Source organism: Chenopodium quinoa, unplaced genomic scaffold, assembly GCF_001683475.1.
Source record: "Chenopodium quinoa cultivar QQ74 unplaced genomic scaffold, ASM168347v1, whole genome shotgun sequence".
In the NCBI taxonomy this organism is placed as follows: domain Eukaryota; kingdom Viridiplantae; phylum Streptophyta; class Magnoliopsida; order Caryophyllales; family Amaranthaceae; genus Chenopodium; species Chenopodium quinoa.
This window is the reverse complement of record NW_018744202.1, coordinates 60,633-77,101: the sequence shown is the minus strand read 5'-3', so window position 1 is coordinate 77,101 and position 16,469 is coordinate 60,633. Positions and strand designations below refer to the sequence as shown.

Sequence of the window (16,469 nt, the reverse complement as noted above, 5' to 3'; positions counted from 1 at the left end):
ACATGAAGATGATGAACACTAAATTATCATGCAAAGGTGGTTTATGGCACGTGTCCTTTATCAAAGGTTTATTATGATGACTGATGGTCTTCCCCTTTTGGCGTTTCTTTGCCAACCTTGTGGGCATAGACACAAGACACGGCCAAATACTCCCAAATAGTGGTTAACATTATTAGGCTAACATTAATTGGTTTAGTCTTTGGGTTATTTTAGGTTAGATTATAATATAGAGGACTGGCAATATAAAGCCTTGATTACCCTAAATCTCTATTTTATTAATAGATACTATTATGCTCGGGTTTTTCAATTAATACATAGTTGGATTATTTTTATGCATAATAAATAAAGTTAGTATATTAATTTACTTAGTTGTCAATAACTGGAATTATCAATATGTAACAACCCTTATCTTTTTTTTTTTTTTTAATTTGATCAAATTGAAAATAGATTATATATGTTAAAATTTAAATTTTCTAGATAGATATGTAGATTGAGAACAATGAAACAAAAAAAATAACCTTATCTAATTAAAAATTAACCCATAGGAAAATAGAGGGAAAGAAAACTACTTTGTTACTATGTTAGTAGGTTTTTTTTTTTTTTTTTTGGTTTTTTTTGGTTTTTTTTTTTTTTGAAAGATGTTACTATGTTAGTAGTTAAGGCACTGATTATTGGTAGTAATATACGGAGTAGTAAATTACTCGTAAAATAGATTAATACTAGAGTGTACCCGTGCAAAATGCAAGGGATGTATTTTTATGTTAGAAACAATTAATTATATAATATAAGAAAAAATATATTTCAAATAGGGAAGTTCATTTGATGTAGTAACTTAAGCCATGTTTTTTTAGAGTTGTTGTGGTCTAATCTGCTTTACAATGCTATGTTCAAATCTTCTCTAGTGAGTATTAATATTCTACCGACACCTGTTCTGCTTTGCTGAAATCTGACAAAGTGAAATGTTAGTAATGTTTTAAAAAAGTGAATTTTTATTGATTATTGCAATTACTTGAAAAAATGGGGAAAAAAAGTGGGATGGGTAGTTATTATCCTTATTGATGTTTTTCTTTAAGTTAAAAAATAAATAATATATTGGGATGGGTACTTGGGTAGTTATTGGTTTGTAAAAAAAAAAAAAAAAAAAAAAAAAAAAAAAAAAAAAAAAAAAAAAAAAAAAACTCAAATGCATGAGATATGAGTATTGGGGATTTGGAGGGTTGTGGTGAAAACGACTCTGCAATTATATATTAGATATGAAATTAAGTTGAAACCCATCAAGGTCAAACCTCATTCATTTTAAGTTGTTGACGGGTTAAAGATTTTGAGAGTGGAGGGCAGTAGGTGTAGGTTGAGCGCATGGGCGGGGCAAACAAATCCGAGGTCCGGTGCAAGGTCTTAAAATTGGGCCCTTACCCCATTATTGAAAGAAATTTTGGAGTATTTTTTAGGAAATTTTGCAAAAAACTACTCCCTCCGTCCCTAAATTACATTCTTCCTTTCTATTTTGGTATTTAAAAATTACATTCCACCTTTCTATTTTTAGTAAGTTTTCTTTTTCTAAATATCCCAAAGACAATCTCTTTTACAGTTGTACTATTAATGTATAATTAATGTATTTAAACTCTTTTTAACTCTTTCTCTCATTTTCTACTCCTTTATAACTCCTTTTCTCTGAGTATTTTCTCTCTCCAATAATATTCTGGGTTCTTCCACCAGATTCTCTCTCTCTCCTCTCTTCTTCATCCTCCGTCACTCTCTCTCCTTAATTCTCATGGTTTGTTGCTTCAAATCTCATGAAATTTACATGATTCCATCTGAAATAGTTCCCTCTACAAAAGCCCCATGTTAATTTTGCGCAAATAGTGTTCCTTTTTCGTAGATCTAAAGTTTTCAGAGTTGTTTTGGGTGTTTTTTGGATATCCTCGGAAACTGGTCACGTTCTTCTGACAACGAGACTGAGACACCTGCAAAACAACGAATATTCCTTTGTCGGAATATTCGCCTCCGACGATCAAGTTAGTGATCGGAAACGAAAAAGGCTAGAGAGAGAAAGTAGAGAGAAGTTGGAGCTATTAATGCTCTTTTTCTTGTAGTGTCCTAATTCACCCCTCCCATCATAAATGATTGCAGTATTTATAGGGGTGGGAACTTGTGCCAATTTTAGGGTTTATACCCTAAAATTACGTGACGTGAATGGCTATGCAATCACGCGATGCCACGGGTAACATGGGGGGCGCCGTTTTGCGGCTTTTAGGGATATCTCTCGGGATTTGGGCCATGATGTAATGAGGCCCCTTTTTGTGCTGATTTAAGGAGTCTTATATGCCCTAAACTCGTGGCATCTTCCTGTAGTGACACGGGTCACCCTCTAATAGGGCCACGTGTCGCTACAGGATTGGCCCGTGCTCTTGAGTACTTTTAACCTGAATTCGTGGCATCTTCCCATAGTGACACGTGTCACCCTCTCACTGGGTCACATGTCTCTATGGGATTAGTCCATGTATACGGGGTATTTTTACCCTAAACATTTGCCCCTCAGAGGGGGTGGTTGTACGCTTACAGGCCGCCTTCTCTGATCCTCTACTCGCCTTAATGCGTCCGAGCATGAAGAGATTTGAGCTTGTATGCAGGGGCGGACAAATCATGTCCGCCAATTGAAGGGGTGAACGATTTTCAGACTGAAAGTCAGGTTTTGTCCGCGTGGAATTTTTCCAGACTGATATGGTCCAGAGATTAGGCGGCCAGATCTTTCCACCTAGGCTTTTAGAGAAAGGTACGGGCGATATGCCTCTTGAAATGAAGACATTAATCCCGTTAACTCAGCCGTCTATTTGGATGCACTGTTAGTTGTCCGTCCCTTTTTTCATCCAAATTGACAGATCCCTTGTAACGACCTTCCAAATTCTAGGTTGATTTTTTCAAAAAGTATCCGTTTAAATTCCTGGGCGGGAAAGATGGATTTACCATTTTACCCCGATAAATTTTTCCTATAATATAAGGGGTTTTACCTCATTTTGGCACTTTACATTCTTGAGAATTCTAGAGAGAAGTCAGAGCATTTCTAGAGAGAGAAAGTGATTTCCCCTTGTAGGGAATATTTCAAGCATTAAACCCCTACCTTGAACCCCACTGTGATCATATACTAAAGTACGGTGGCGTCCAAAAGGGAAGAAGATAGAGCAAAAGAGTCGCCAACAAGTTTTAGGAACTTGTAAACAGTTCACAAGGTGAAGGTTATACCCCTTAACGATCCAAGAGATCGTCAACTCCATAAGGTCTAGAACCAAATAAGGGTTCGGAGATGAAGGTACAAATCCAACCTAAAAGAGATTGAACCTGCCCTAATAATAGGCCTCTACTTTATTCTGGTCGTATTCATGTGCGTTTTCTGATTAATATGCAATCAATAGGTTTACCCTAAACCTGTTTATCTATGTTGATTGAATTTAATGCACAAATAAAACTATTATTGGCGATCACTTGAATTATAATCAAATTAACCATAAATAAGATTATTAATTATCTTATTAAGCGTGATTTACAAATATCAAATTCCCTTTAAACATGCATAAAAGGGGTAATCAAGCAATAAACATAAAAATAATCAAGCAACATCACAAATAATAAATCAATCATTATAATAATCATAATAATATCAATAAAAATTATAATCTGACAATAATAATCATAAATAACATAATCATCATCAAATAATAATAATGATCATCACAATAACAATTATGAATATTATAATCATAATCATGTTCATGTTAATATTAAAGCATAATAATAATAGCAAGATCCTAGGCATGATACTAACAAGATTAACAACAAACCCTAGCATGTCACTAAGCAATAAAAATCAAATCTTTAACCCTAACATGATACTAACAATCATAAATATTAGGAAGAACATAGGAAGCATCGCAACAATCATATGAAATGTTACAATTACCCTAGACATGATACTAGGAATATCATAATAACAATATAAACATGATTTCTACATCATAACAATCATTAAATCAATTAAAGTACTTACTTTGATGCTTCGTACCTCTTTCTAATAACAAAATACACACGTTAGTAACTTCAAGGAAAATAATAATCAAACAATTAAATTAAATAATTGAAATAGAGATTTGGGACCAAATCCTCAGAAATTAAACCTTTCACGTCTAGGGCGAAGGCAACTTCGAATATGGCTAGGTGTTTCTAGATCTTGCGAATGCGGAATTTTGTATGTAAAAAGCTAGTTTAGAAAAAGAGAGAGAGAATAATCAAGAAAATCTTGATGAGAGTTGGTGAATGATTAAAGAGAATTAGAGAATTAATGATTGCAAATGAAAACTGATTGTAGGTGAATGAAAACGGAGTTTTTAATACGATATTTATAGAGAAATCAGCCAAAAAGATAAATTAAACAAAACAGAGTCTGACGCACAAAAAACAGAGCTGGCGCCAGGCACCAAGGCCTGGGGTTAGGCGCCAAGCCTAATTTTAACGCGTTTTTGAAAATCAGATAAGTTTTCCGTACTGGAGGATAAAATCATATAATTTCTTCGAAAATGCTATTTGATTTTGATTAAAACTCTGAAAAGTCAACAAAAGTCAATTTATCAATGCTAATTGAATTAGGAATGAAAAGAACCTTTTAGAAGAATCTAGAAGACTAAAACCATTCCCAATTGCATTAGGAATGATAAATCATATTAGGCCCTCCCCTAGATCATTGGGCCGTACATAAAACTCAAACCGGGCCCAGTTTAGTAAATTGGCCATAAGTTCCTTAATATTCATCGGAATTGGGCTTATAACATATCGTTGGAAAGGTCTTATCAAGCCCTATCCAACTACACTACTATTGGACCCATATCATGGACCAACCAAACTGGATTGACTGTTTTCTTAAAATAATTTTTCAAAAACAGAGAGAAAAGGAAATAAAACTTTCCGCAACACTAGACTTTCCACACTTTCGCTTCATTCGATTATGATTCGACGTAAAAGGTACTCATCACCGGATTTGGTTTTGGGGAGACACATTTGGGTGTCTACACCCCTGAATCTTCAAGAGCTCCGCCACGTAGTTTGAGTTTCTAGGAGACTTTTTGAGTTTTCTGGTCAATCTTTCAAGAACTTCAAAAACTTTTCAAATTTTCAACACGTACCGAGGTAGGCCGCCTGCTTTCTTTCCCTTGTACTATATATATATATATATATATATATATATATATATATATATATATATATATATATATATTAAACCAGCTCAACACTCGTCTTCGTCTGTTTCTCCTCATGAGGCCGGCTGTTCGCCTGGGACTGAGAAGTCTAGAGTGGACGGAGACGAGTTGTCTCCTTCATGGAGTGGGTTCATTTCTAGTGCGTACCAACTCACCTCCACCTATTCTTCTCTGTCCCTGCAGTCGAACTTGGAAAGGACCATGCAGACGCATGATCTTCAAGCGGCCAGGAATCCAGACGGCAGTCTGGTGAATCCTAGGGTCCCTTATGACCCAAATAATACTAATATCGAGACCGGGTCTACTACCCGGACAACCGCCTCCACGGGCACCCATCATTAGGCCGTGGAGGTTACTTCTTCCTTTGAGGAGCGCCAAAGAGCTGAAGGCGTTTCTACTGTGGTGGGAACATCTGGGCGAACTCCGGAACTTATTTTCCCCCAATATGCCAACTCGGTCATGGATGCGGCTAAGTTGCTACTTCGTGAAGGACCTCCTTCTTCTTCTCGGGCGGACGCTGATCTGTCCGTCCCTACTCCCTCTCAATTATATCTCCCATATAGCAGGTCGGGCAGAACAAGGACTAGGGTTGTGATTAATGAACCGTGCGACCTGCCTCCTCGTGGTGCCCCTCCTTCTGAAAATCAGGAGGCCACTTCTAAAGACAAGGGCAAGAGTCCCTTAATCCTTGAGGTCTTTCCCTCCGCTAGAGGCTGCCGTAGCTCTAGGAGCCGTAGCTCGGCCGAGGCAGCAGACCTGGACAGGGTGTTGTCCTCTGAGTTTGGGAGTGCTCCTAACCAAGAGGGAGAGGAATAATTTGAGAAGGCGTCCGAGGGTGAGACGGCCGAGGGCGAGGCGGCGGCCGAGGGCGAGGCGGCGGCCGAGGAGGTCGTCGCCAATATTGATAACTTTAAAGATTTGTACGCCTGTACAGTGGGTAGCACGGCCTTGGGCTACCTAAATGAAAAATTCGAAACATACAAGGCATTCCTCCAACTTGGGGACGGATTTGAGATCCAGCCTCCAAGGAAGTCACATGCTGTGGCCGCCTGGGAGGCTGAGAGGTCGTGCCAAAGGGCCTTCGGTGTCTATAGGGCAACTTTGGACGTTGGACTGCGCTTTCCTCTCCACCCTTTCGTAAGTACTATTTTGGACGAGTATGACATCGCTCTCTTCCAGCTGATGCCAAACGACTGGTTGAACATATTTGGGTATTTGGTGACGTGCATCTACAAAGGTTTCAAGCCGGACTTTGCGGTTTTCTGCAAGATGCACTCACTGACCAGGCTGGATGCTGACACGGACGGCTGGCTCGTTCTGAGTTCCAACAGAGACCACATGGTAGTAGCCGACCGCGTCTCCAAATGGCGTGATTGGAAGCACCGATTATATCGCATCAAAACTAAGGATGTTGAGTTCAATTTGCGGATGAATTGGTTTAACGCCGAGCCGATTTAGCTTGGACGCGGGGATCCCAAGCCTGATAAGCCACCCGTCCACCCTAGCCAAGAGCATCAACTTGAATACTTCAAAGTCAAGACAGTGAAGAGGGACGGCTAAACTGAACGCGTTCCGAGTAACTAGGTCCCTCTATCCAGTTGGCTCTGGGACCCTACGTTCATGTCGGCCTATGGCCTGTACAAGAACTTGCCCCAAGGTGGACGCTTGGACATATATATAGTTTTTGTACGTACATAGGTTTTTTTTTTAAATTGAAAAATTTTCTAACACTTTCTTCTCTTTCTTTTACAGCTGAGGCGTTTAAGATGTTGCACTCAGAACAAAAGGGGGAGGTGAACATGTCGGAAATCGACCTAGCCCGCTACAAGGCTCGTCAAAATTTTTACGAGTAATCAAAGGGGGTAAGAACGTCTTTCCTCCTCCATTTCTTCCTTTCGTCCGTGTTGGAATGCTGGGAAGGTCCTCCTTTCTGGATTCTCGCGGACGTATCATTGCGTCCGTGTTGGCATGATGGAAGGGATCTCCTTCCCAGCTTAACACGGACATTGATGTATTATTCATTTTGTTTTTCACTAACTTTTGCCTCTTTTCAGCTATTAACTCCAACCCCCAAGGCCAAGCGAAAGCAGTCGTCCCCAGCTGTAAAAACTGACAAGGACGGAAAAGCATCCAAACAAAGGAAGACAGTCGCCTCTAAGACCATTTTCACCACTGCGGTAAAGACTAAGTCGCGGACTATTTCCAAGCAGTCCAAAGGAGTTCAACCCCGGCTGGGAGATAACGGGGCCTCCAAGTCCGTGGATCCGGCCGCCACGCTGGTCCATGATAAGTCCGAGAAATCGGACGATAAGGGTAAGTCGACCCCGGAAAAACCGACCGGGCCAGAAGTGACTCCGCCCGTACAAAGAGTCCAAGAATCTGATTGGCTTGAGGCCTCTCAATCGGCCGACGACCAACCTGGCTGTACGGGTGAGGAAGGTGACAAGCCGGCACCGCCTCCTTCATTCACCTACAATCCCCTTAACACGTCAAGCTTCTCTAACGGTCAGTTTAAGTAACTTTGCACTTTTTTCCTTTAAGCCCGATTAAGCCAAAACTAAACTCTTTGCGCCCGCGTGCAGATATTGCAGAGGAGCTAAACATGAATTTGCCCAGCCAGTCCCTTACTGGCGCTGATAGGAAGGCCATGAGGGAGGCTATGGACAGTGTCGTCCCCGCCGAGAAGCGAGACAAGCTGCGGGGGATTCGTGAGGGCTTCCTCGGCCCAATGATCAATTGCAGTGCTGAGGTAGTTTTTCTTTCAACTTTCACACTTAGTTATTTTTTCACTCTCATTTTGCTAACGTGTTTTATCTTGTACGCAGCTCTTCATGAGGTTGACTGTCTTCCTTGAATGGAAGGACAAGGAGAACGAAAAGTTGAAGCATGCTTGGGATTAGATTAAGAAAACCCAGGATGCCATTACCGGGGAAACGACCGTCCAGCGCCGATACTTTGAAACCCAGATCAACGCGCTGTCCGACAAGGCAGCGCGACTAGATGAAGATTTGGTGAAGCTAGGCCAGGCCCTTGAGCAAGAGTCCGTGGCTAGGGACGCCATAAGACAAGAAAGGGATCAGGCCCTCTTGGATGGCCAGCGCTGGAAGGAAGGGTTTGAGGCCTCTGAAAAGCTTAAGAGCGAGGTGGCCTTAGCCCAAAAACACTTAGAGGAGGCCTTGGATAAGGCGGACGCTCTTAGGGCCGAGGTGGAAACTTTAAAGAAGTCCGTTGAGGACTTAACCCTACAGTTGAAAACACCTGGGCCCCTAGCGCAAACGAGGTCGTCCGTGTTGAACATAATGCTGAGGATAGGCTGAAGAGACATTTCTTCAAGGCGTTCGAGCTCATGATGGACGTGGGCGAAGTTCCCTTTTACCAAGAGCGCTTCAAAAAACTCCTCAACTTCGTCTGCCTCAAGGAAGAGGCTAAGAAGGTCGGGCAGCCTTCTCCTAAGCTGGACGTCACACCAACTACCTCAGAGGATGAGGAGAATGAAGAGGTGGCGGCCGGCAATGAAGGCGAGGAGGAAAGAAAGGAAACAGCTGCGAATGATGCGTCCCTTCCCGCCTCTGAAAAGCCCGTCCAAGGCCAGGACCCAGCTTCTTAGAGCCCCAGCCACCCCATGATATTAGCTTTTTGTTTTTCTGCCTTTTTTGAACAATTTTTATTTTCTTTAATTTCCACCTTTTTTGAGCGGTTTTTGTAAGATATTTTGGCACCCTTTGAGCGGTCTTTAATTAATTCAAGCTCTTCTTTTCATTTATTTCATACTTAGCAAATTTTACATACTTTTTGCATTTTCGTACAATGGGGGGGGTATGCCCCTTTATTCGGCGTTCGCCTAGTCCAAATTTTGAATGTTTTGATTGAGTTGGTAGGGTTTATACCTTAAAGGGTATGACTACTAGCAAGTTAATCAAATCATAGTAATTAATGCCCTTGGACTAGGCGATACGCCGAATCAACATATTATTCGGTCGTTTGATTGGTTTTATATGAGCTGTCCGTTGAAACTATCGCTTGGACGTACTCAAAAAATTTCAAGTATTATCTCAACTTAAAATTTCTAAGTTTGGCTGGGCTAGAATGTCTAGGTATGCCCTTGCCCCATTACAAGGGTTAATCGTGTTTGGCTAACTTGGGATACATAACTTCCACCGTCCGCTCTAATGAGGGGCGGACGCATATCCGTGACTTAAAGTCAAGTTTTTTTTTTTTCGCGACCTGATTGCTGTGTTGCAAGCAACCTAGTTACAGGTTTCACGCGGCGTTTCAGCTCAGACTATAAAAGTGCAAATAAGCATAAGTAGAATGGAAAAATAATATAACAATGCTTGACTTTTCATTAATTTGTCAAAATTACATTGTTGTGATCGTACGGCTTTAAATACATTGCTCAGTCAACAGACCTAGCTGCATATACAGCTTTTTGGCTAAGTACTAAAGAAAGACTTAAACATAATATTTCTTCAGATTGTCTGTGTTCCATATACGCGGAATCGGACGGCCGTTCATCGCTTCGAGACGGTAAGTACCATCTCAGACTTCTTCACTAACTCTGTACGGTCCCTCCTAGTTTGGGGTCAGCTTTCCATCTTCATTTACCCGGCCTACATCCTCCATTTTCCTTAAGACCAGATCTCCCATTTTTAGCGGACGCTTTGACACTCGGCGATTAAATGCCCTTGTCATCCTTAGGCAATAAATTTCATGCTTAAGCGGCGCATTGCCCCTAGCTTCTGAAAGGAAGTCTAGGGCAGTCTTCATGGCCTCCCAATTGGCCGTTTCATCATATAACATCACTCTAAGAGTGGGCTCATACATCTCAATTGGGAGAAAAACCTCAGCGCCGTAGACCAAAAAGAATGGGGTTTCCCCTGTGGAGCTCTTGGCCGTTGTTCGTATGGACCACAATACATTGACCAACTCATCATCCCATAGGCCGCCTGCCTTTTCAAGCTTGCGCTTGATACCATTGGAGATCAACTTGTTGTATGCTTCTACCTGGCCATTGGCTTGTGGTCGGCCGACCTAAGCAAAGCAATGAGCTATGCCCTGGTCTTCCAACCATACCTTGAGTTGAGGCGTTTCGAACTAGGGTCCATTGTCAAACACCATAGACTTAGGAACGCCAAAATGTGTAATGATACTCCTCCATATGAAGGCTGAAACATCCGTCCACTTGATGCCCCGGACAGCCTCGACCTCTACCCATTTTGTGAAGTAGTCTACTGCTACAAACACATAACGCCTTTGGATGGACGCTAGCGTGTAGGGGCCTAAGATATCCGTTCCCCATTTGGCAAAGGGAAGCGGACTACTTATGGCCGACAAACTGTTAGCAGGGCGATGGACCAAGGTTTCAAGTCTTTGGCACTTGTCACATTTTTTCACCATTTTCATGGCGTCCGACTTTAAGCTCGGCCAGTAGTACCCCATATGGGCAGCCTTTTCAACCAAGGCTCGCCCTCCTATATGAGAGCCGCACTGCCCCTGGTGGAGGTCGTCTAGGACATCATGACCCTTCTCAAGGGTAATGCATTTTAGGTACGGCTTCACAAATGCCTTTTTAAGCAACTCTCTCTGCTTCATTTCGAACCAGGCCGCTCTCTTCTTAATCAGCCAGCTCTCTTTAGGATCGACCGGAAGTAATCCATCCCTTAAGTAAGAAATGATCCCGTCCATCCATGTGGAGCTTCTATCAATGATTTGTACAGGCTCGACATCAATACTCCTTCTTTCTTTTACCTCCCAAAATACTAATCTGGGGGTATCACATGATGCTGAGGATGATAATTTAGAGAGGGCGTCCACCTGATGATTAGACGAACGAGGGACTTGTTGCAGAGTAAAATGATATAGGCCCTTAGCCTCCCCTTTGACAATCCTCAAGTATTTCATCATAGCCGGCTCCCTTGCCTCAAAATTTCCATTCACCTGGCCGACTACAAGCAGGGAGTCCGAGCTTACATCCACTTTTTTTGCTCTTGCCGCCTTACACATTCTAAGGCCAGCTAGGAGAGCTTCATACTCAGCCTCGTTATTAGAGGCTTGGAACTGAAATCTCAAAGCATATTCAAACTTATCCCGCTCGGATCGCCGTTGCACTACCGTCAACAAACACCTTCCAAACCTGATCTCCGGCCGGTTGTAAATCCGGCCGAGTCATCTCAGCCAAAAAATCAGCAAAGGCCTGTCCTTTTATGGCTTTTCTGGGTTCGAGCGCAATGTCCAAACCCCTTAACTCTAATGCCCACTCAAGTATGCGTCCACTAGCTTCTGAAGTTGCAAACGACTTTTTAAGTGGTTGATCGGTGTATACCACTATCAAGTGCGCTAGGAAATACGGCCGCAGCTTTTTAGATGTCATGTAGAGCGCCAGCCCAAATTTTTCAATAGGGGGGTACCTTAGCTCGGCGTTGTGAAGTACATGACTAATAAAATAGACTGAGATCTAGTGGCCGTCCCTTTTATCAAGCAGGACGGCACTTAGAGAGTGTTCAGAGATGGCGAGATAGATGAATAACTTCTCATTCTTGAGTGGACTGACGAGCCGAGTCAACGTATGCAGATGGCTTTTTAGCTGTACGAATGCTTCCTCGGCCTCCTCTGTCCACTCAAACATGGATTTCTTCTTATAGTTTGAAAGAAATAACGGCACTTATCCCCCGACCTTGACAAAAATCTACCAAGTGCTGCTAAGCTGCCGGTTAGCCTTTGCACTTCCTTGATCTTCCTTGGTGACTTCATGTCCAGGATAGCTTGAATCTTTTCAGGATTAGCCTCAATCCCACGTTGATCAATAAAAAATCCGAGAAATTTTACCGGACTCAACACCAAAGACACATTTCCTTGGATTTAACATCATCTTATTCCACCTGAGTTCGGTAAAAGTTTCTCGCAGATCCTTCAGATGGTCGGCCGACTCTTTTGACTTGACAATCATGTCATCAATGTACGCTTCCATATTCCGGCCGAGCTGATCTCTAAAGACTGTATTAACAAGTCGATGAAGGTAGCAGGGGCATTCTTGAGGTCGAATGGCATAACTTTGTAACAGTACAACCCCTGCTCAGTTACGAACGTTGTTTTCTCTTGATCTTCTTCCCATAGGGGAATTTGATGGAATCCGGAGTATGCATCCATGAAACTCATCAGGGCATTCCCGGCCGTCGAATCAACCAGGCGGTCGATTTTGGGCAAGGGAAAACTATCCTTAGGGCATTCCTTGTTCAGATCTGTGTAATCCACACACATTCTCTAAGTCTCATTCGGCTTTTTCACAAGAATTACATTGGCTACCCAGTCTGGGTAATAACATTGCCGAATGAACTGGCGTCCAGCAGCTTTTTAACCTCAGCGGCGGCCGCCTGATTCCTCTCTTCTCCATGATTTCTCTTCTTCTGGCGGACAAGTTTAATGGCTGGGTTCACAGCCAGCTTATGCACGGCCAGGTCAGGACTTATTCTTGGCATCTCACCAACTTCGAATGCAAATACATCTTTGAATTCTCTCAATAGTTAAACTAACTCATCCGCAAGCATACCTAAAGCTATAGTGCCTACACTAACCGTCCGACCTGGTTGATCGGGGTCAAGCACTATATCTTGGTGATTGCCAGCCGGCTGGGGCCTTAACTCTTCTGGCCGGCCGACAATCATTAGTTGTTATTCTTGCTCTATCTTGGCCGCCTTACGCTTCTGGCCAACCTGGTATGCTGGGAGTGAGGTTCCTTCTTCTTTTGGCTCGGACGATTTTGGTCCGCGTGTGGTAGGCTTAACGGCCAACTGATTACATTCCTTAGCCATTTTCTGACTTCCTTGGATTGTTCCAATTTTCCTGTCCGTCCTCTCAAACTTTAGCAACATTAGATGAGGTATAATGAATGCCTTAGATGCATTCAGTGTAGGACGGCCGAGTATGAAGTTATATCCAGTCAGCTTTTTTACAACCAGGAAGCGGACAACCATATCTCTCCCTTCCCATTTTTGCCCTAATCGGACGAGTAGGTCTATCCGCTCAACTGGGTGGATAACATTACCCTTAAATCCTACCAACGGGTGAGTGATGTCTTGAAGAGCATCCTCTGGGAAGCTTAGATTCTTCAAGGCGGCCAGGCTGATAATGTCGGCCGAGCTACCCGTATCAATCAATATTTGTTCGACTTTCAGATTGGTTATCTTCATAATGAATACTATAGGATCATTGTGCAGGGCTTTGACCTCTCCCCGGTCAGCCTCGCTGATGGTTACTTTGGGAAAGGATTCGGCCTTTACAGCATCCGTTTGCATCACCTTTCCAAAGTTCCAAGCGTCCTCTTGATCCCTTTCATAGTTGGACCGCCCGAGGCAAAGCCTCCCGATATCAAGGCCACAAAGCCTGAATCAGTGATATTCCCATCATCTCCCTTGTCTCTGTTCTTATCATTTCTCTATTTATTTTCAGACGTGTTATCTGTCCGTGTGTAGGTGAACTTTGACTTCATCACATAGGAGTTCAGCATGCCCTTCTCGGCTAGCTTGTCCAACAATCTCTTCAAATTGATACAATCGTTCGTGTCATGTCTCACGTCCTTGTGGTAATGATAGTACTTGTTCTTGTTCTTGTACTGAGCCGGGCCTCTCAGCGGCTGGGGCTTTTCAAACTCAAACTTATCTTTGATTTCCATCAGGATGGAATAACAGTCCTTGTTGAACTCATACTGGGGCTCGTACGTCTTGGCCTTCTTGAATTTTTGCGGCTGGCCGTCGGCCACCCAGACTTCTTTTCTCTTTTTTCCTTCTTTCTTTTGGCCGGCCGAGTCTTGCTGAGAAGATTGTTTCTTCTCATCCCCCTTGGCCGGCGATTCTGATTTTGTGAGCGAACAAAAGTCCGCTGCATCAATATAAGCTTCGGCTTCCCGCAAAACACCTAGGCATGTCCGAATCTTTTTCCTTACCAGGTCAAATTCAAAGCCATTATGCCTTAATCCCCGGAGAAATTCAGAGTAAGCCATTTCATCCGGCAGATTATGAATTTGGGCTTTTTCTTGGTTAAATCGCTGGACGTACGACCATAGGCCCTCATTTTTCCCTTGAACAATTGTTTCCAAATTAAGGCTGGTCTTTCGAGGCGGTATGTTGTATGAAAAATTTCCCACAAATAGTAAACTAAGAGTAGTAAAGCAATTGATACATCCGACCGGGAGGCTATTGAACCAATCCTGTGCCACACCCTTCAAAGTGGCCGGAAAACATTTGCACCAGGTAGCATCATCTACGTTTTGCAAGTACATCAGGTTCTTGTACAAGGTGATGTGTTCCTCTGGGTTGCCCGTGCCATCATAAGCTCCCACGAGTACACTCTTCACCTTCGGCGGCTAAGAGGCAGTTAAAATATCTTGCGAAAACGGAGGCAGCTTATCTCCCTGATTCAATAACCGCATCTGCCAATCAATTGGCTGGGGCTGTACAGGCTGTCTGGCCATATAAGGAGTCTGACCGAACGTCTGAGCGAACGGCCCATATTGTTTGAAAACCTGGGGGCTTGGCAGCACAATGGTGTTAAGACCTTGAGGGGGCGTATACTGCGGCGGTTGTACTGGAATGGGGGTTAGAGTACGCATAGCTTGATTCCATTTGGAGATGTTGCTATGCTGAGAAAAAGAGTAGTTGGAAAATTCATCTTGCATAGTGGGGGTTGAGGTCGTGTCTGAGTATGCGGCACGTTCCCGCTGCTTATGCCGGAGGTAATCTCTTGCATCCGTACATCTTTTAGATGGCTCAGGCTCCTCTCTTTGTGGTCGCCTACCTCTCCCCCTAGCCAACTGGGTTTTCGCCAGCAGATCAGAGAAATTTGTCCGCGGCACCCTTGGAGACCTACCACTCGTTCGGCGAAATGGGGTGTTCCCAGCATCTATTGCGTTGGTCGCCTTTCTTTGAGCTTTCTTTGAATCCCTCTCCCCCTCTTTCCTGGGCGGTTGCCTAGAGGTAGAGGCTCGGTTGCTTTCAAACTCCTTCCGGAGCTTGTTGAGTGCGGCCTTCAGAGAGGCTGCAGTAATAGGAGGGTCATCAGCCTCTTGAAATGTGGCGATCAGCGGATCGCTGGTATGGATTGTAGGGATTATATCCTCTACATGCCCGTCCTCGCCTGGTTAGGTGTCTGACCGTCTATTGCCACAACGGACGAGTATCCCCACAGACGGCGCCAAATGTTTCGGGTGTTTTTTGGATTTCCTCGGATACTGGTTGCGTTCTTCTGACAACAAGACTAAGACACCTGCAAAACAACGAATATTCCTTTGTCGGAATATTCGCCTCCGACGATCAACTTAGTGATCGGAAACGGAAAAGGCTAAAGAGAGAAAGTAGAGAAAAGTTGGAGCTTTTAATGATCTTTTTCTTGTACTGTCCTAATCCACCCCTCCTACCATAAATGATTGGGGTATTTATAGGGGTGCGAACTTGTGCCAATTTTAGGGTTTGTACCCTAAAATTACGTGACGTGATTGGCTGCGTAATCACGCGATGCCACGTGTAACATGAGGGGTGCCGTTTTGAGGCTTTTAGGGATATCTCTCGGGATTTGGGCCATGATGTAATGAGGCCCCTTTTGCTGATTTAATGAGTCTTATATGCCCTAAACTCGTGGCATCTTCCTGTAGAGACACGGGTCACCCTCTAATAAGGCCACGTGTCGCTACAGGATTGGCTTGTGCTCTTGAGTACTTTTAACCTGAATTCGTAGCATCTTCCCATAGTGACACGTGTCACCCTCTCACTAGGCCACGTGTCGCTACGGGACTGGTCCACGTATACGGGGTATTTTTACCCTAAACAGGAGTCACTGTTCATTTTCTCTCTCATAAAAAACCATCAGATCTAGGGTTTGCTTGCTCAATTGTTATTTACAACTCATTCCCTCGATTTTTTTGAGGTAATTTTCGACAATCTTTAGCAATTTCTCTGCAAAAATTGAGTTTTCTTCTCCAATTTATTTTCGACAAAATGTTTAAAAATTCAAGTTCCAATCTTTCAAAACAACAAAATCCTCCTGTTTGGGATGAAAGGTTTGGCCCAGAACCTTATATATTGTTTCGTACCAACAATGATAAGGATGGTGGGGAAAGCGTGCCTTACGAGTGTTCGGATCGTGACTGTCACTGGCCGACTGACTCCAATGGCGACCATTCTTACAGCTTAGATGTTCAGAGGAGTCGCTTTGGACGTTACCTCTACACTAGGG

At 43.2% G+C, this 16,469-nt stretch overlaps 1 protein-coding gene across 1 annotated transcript; it reads right to left on the bottom strand.

Moving 5' to 3' along the window:
- Positions 1-12,913: 12,913 nt before the first annotated feature.
- Positions 12,914-14,241, bottom strand: LOC110694036. The gene is made up of 2 exons (XM_021871198.1): positions 13,721-14,241; positions 12,914-13,625 (listed from the first exon to the last, which is right to left on the bottom strand). The coding sequence occupies exons 1-2, from the start codon at positions 14,239-14,241 to the stop codon at positions 12,914-12,916; spliced, it is 1,233 nt and encodes a 410-aa protein (XP_021726890.1).
- Positions 14,242-16,469: the final 2,228 nt, after the last annotated feature.

Excerpts from the sequence above, each read along its gene's own strand:
- LOC110694036 (XM_021871198.1), bottom strand. The coding sequence starts at position 14,241 with ATGGCTTACTCTGAATTTCTCCGGGGATTAAGGCATAATGGCTTTGAA. Across the intron at positions 13,626-13,720 it reads TCCTATGTGATGAAGTCAAA|GCTTTGTGGCCTTGATATCG; the intron begins GTTCACCTACAC and ends TCACTGATTCAG.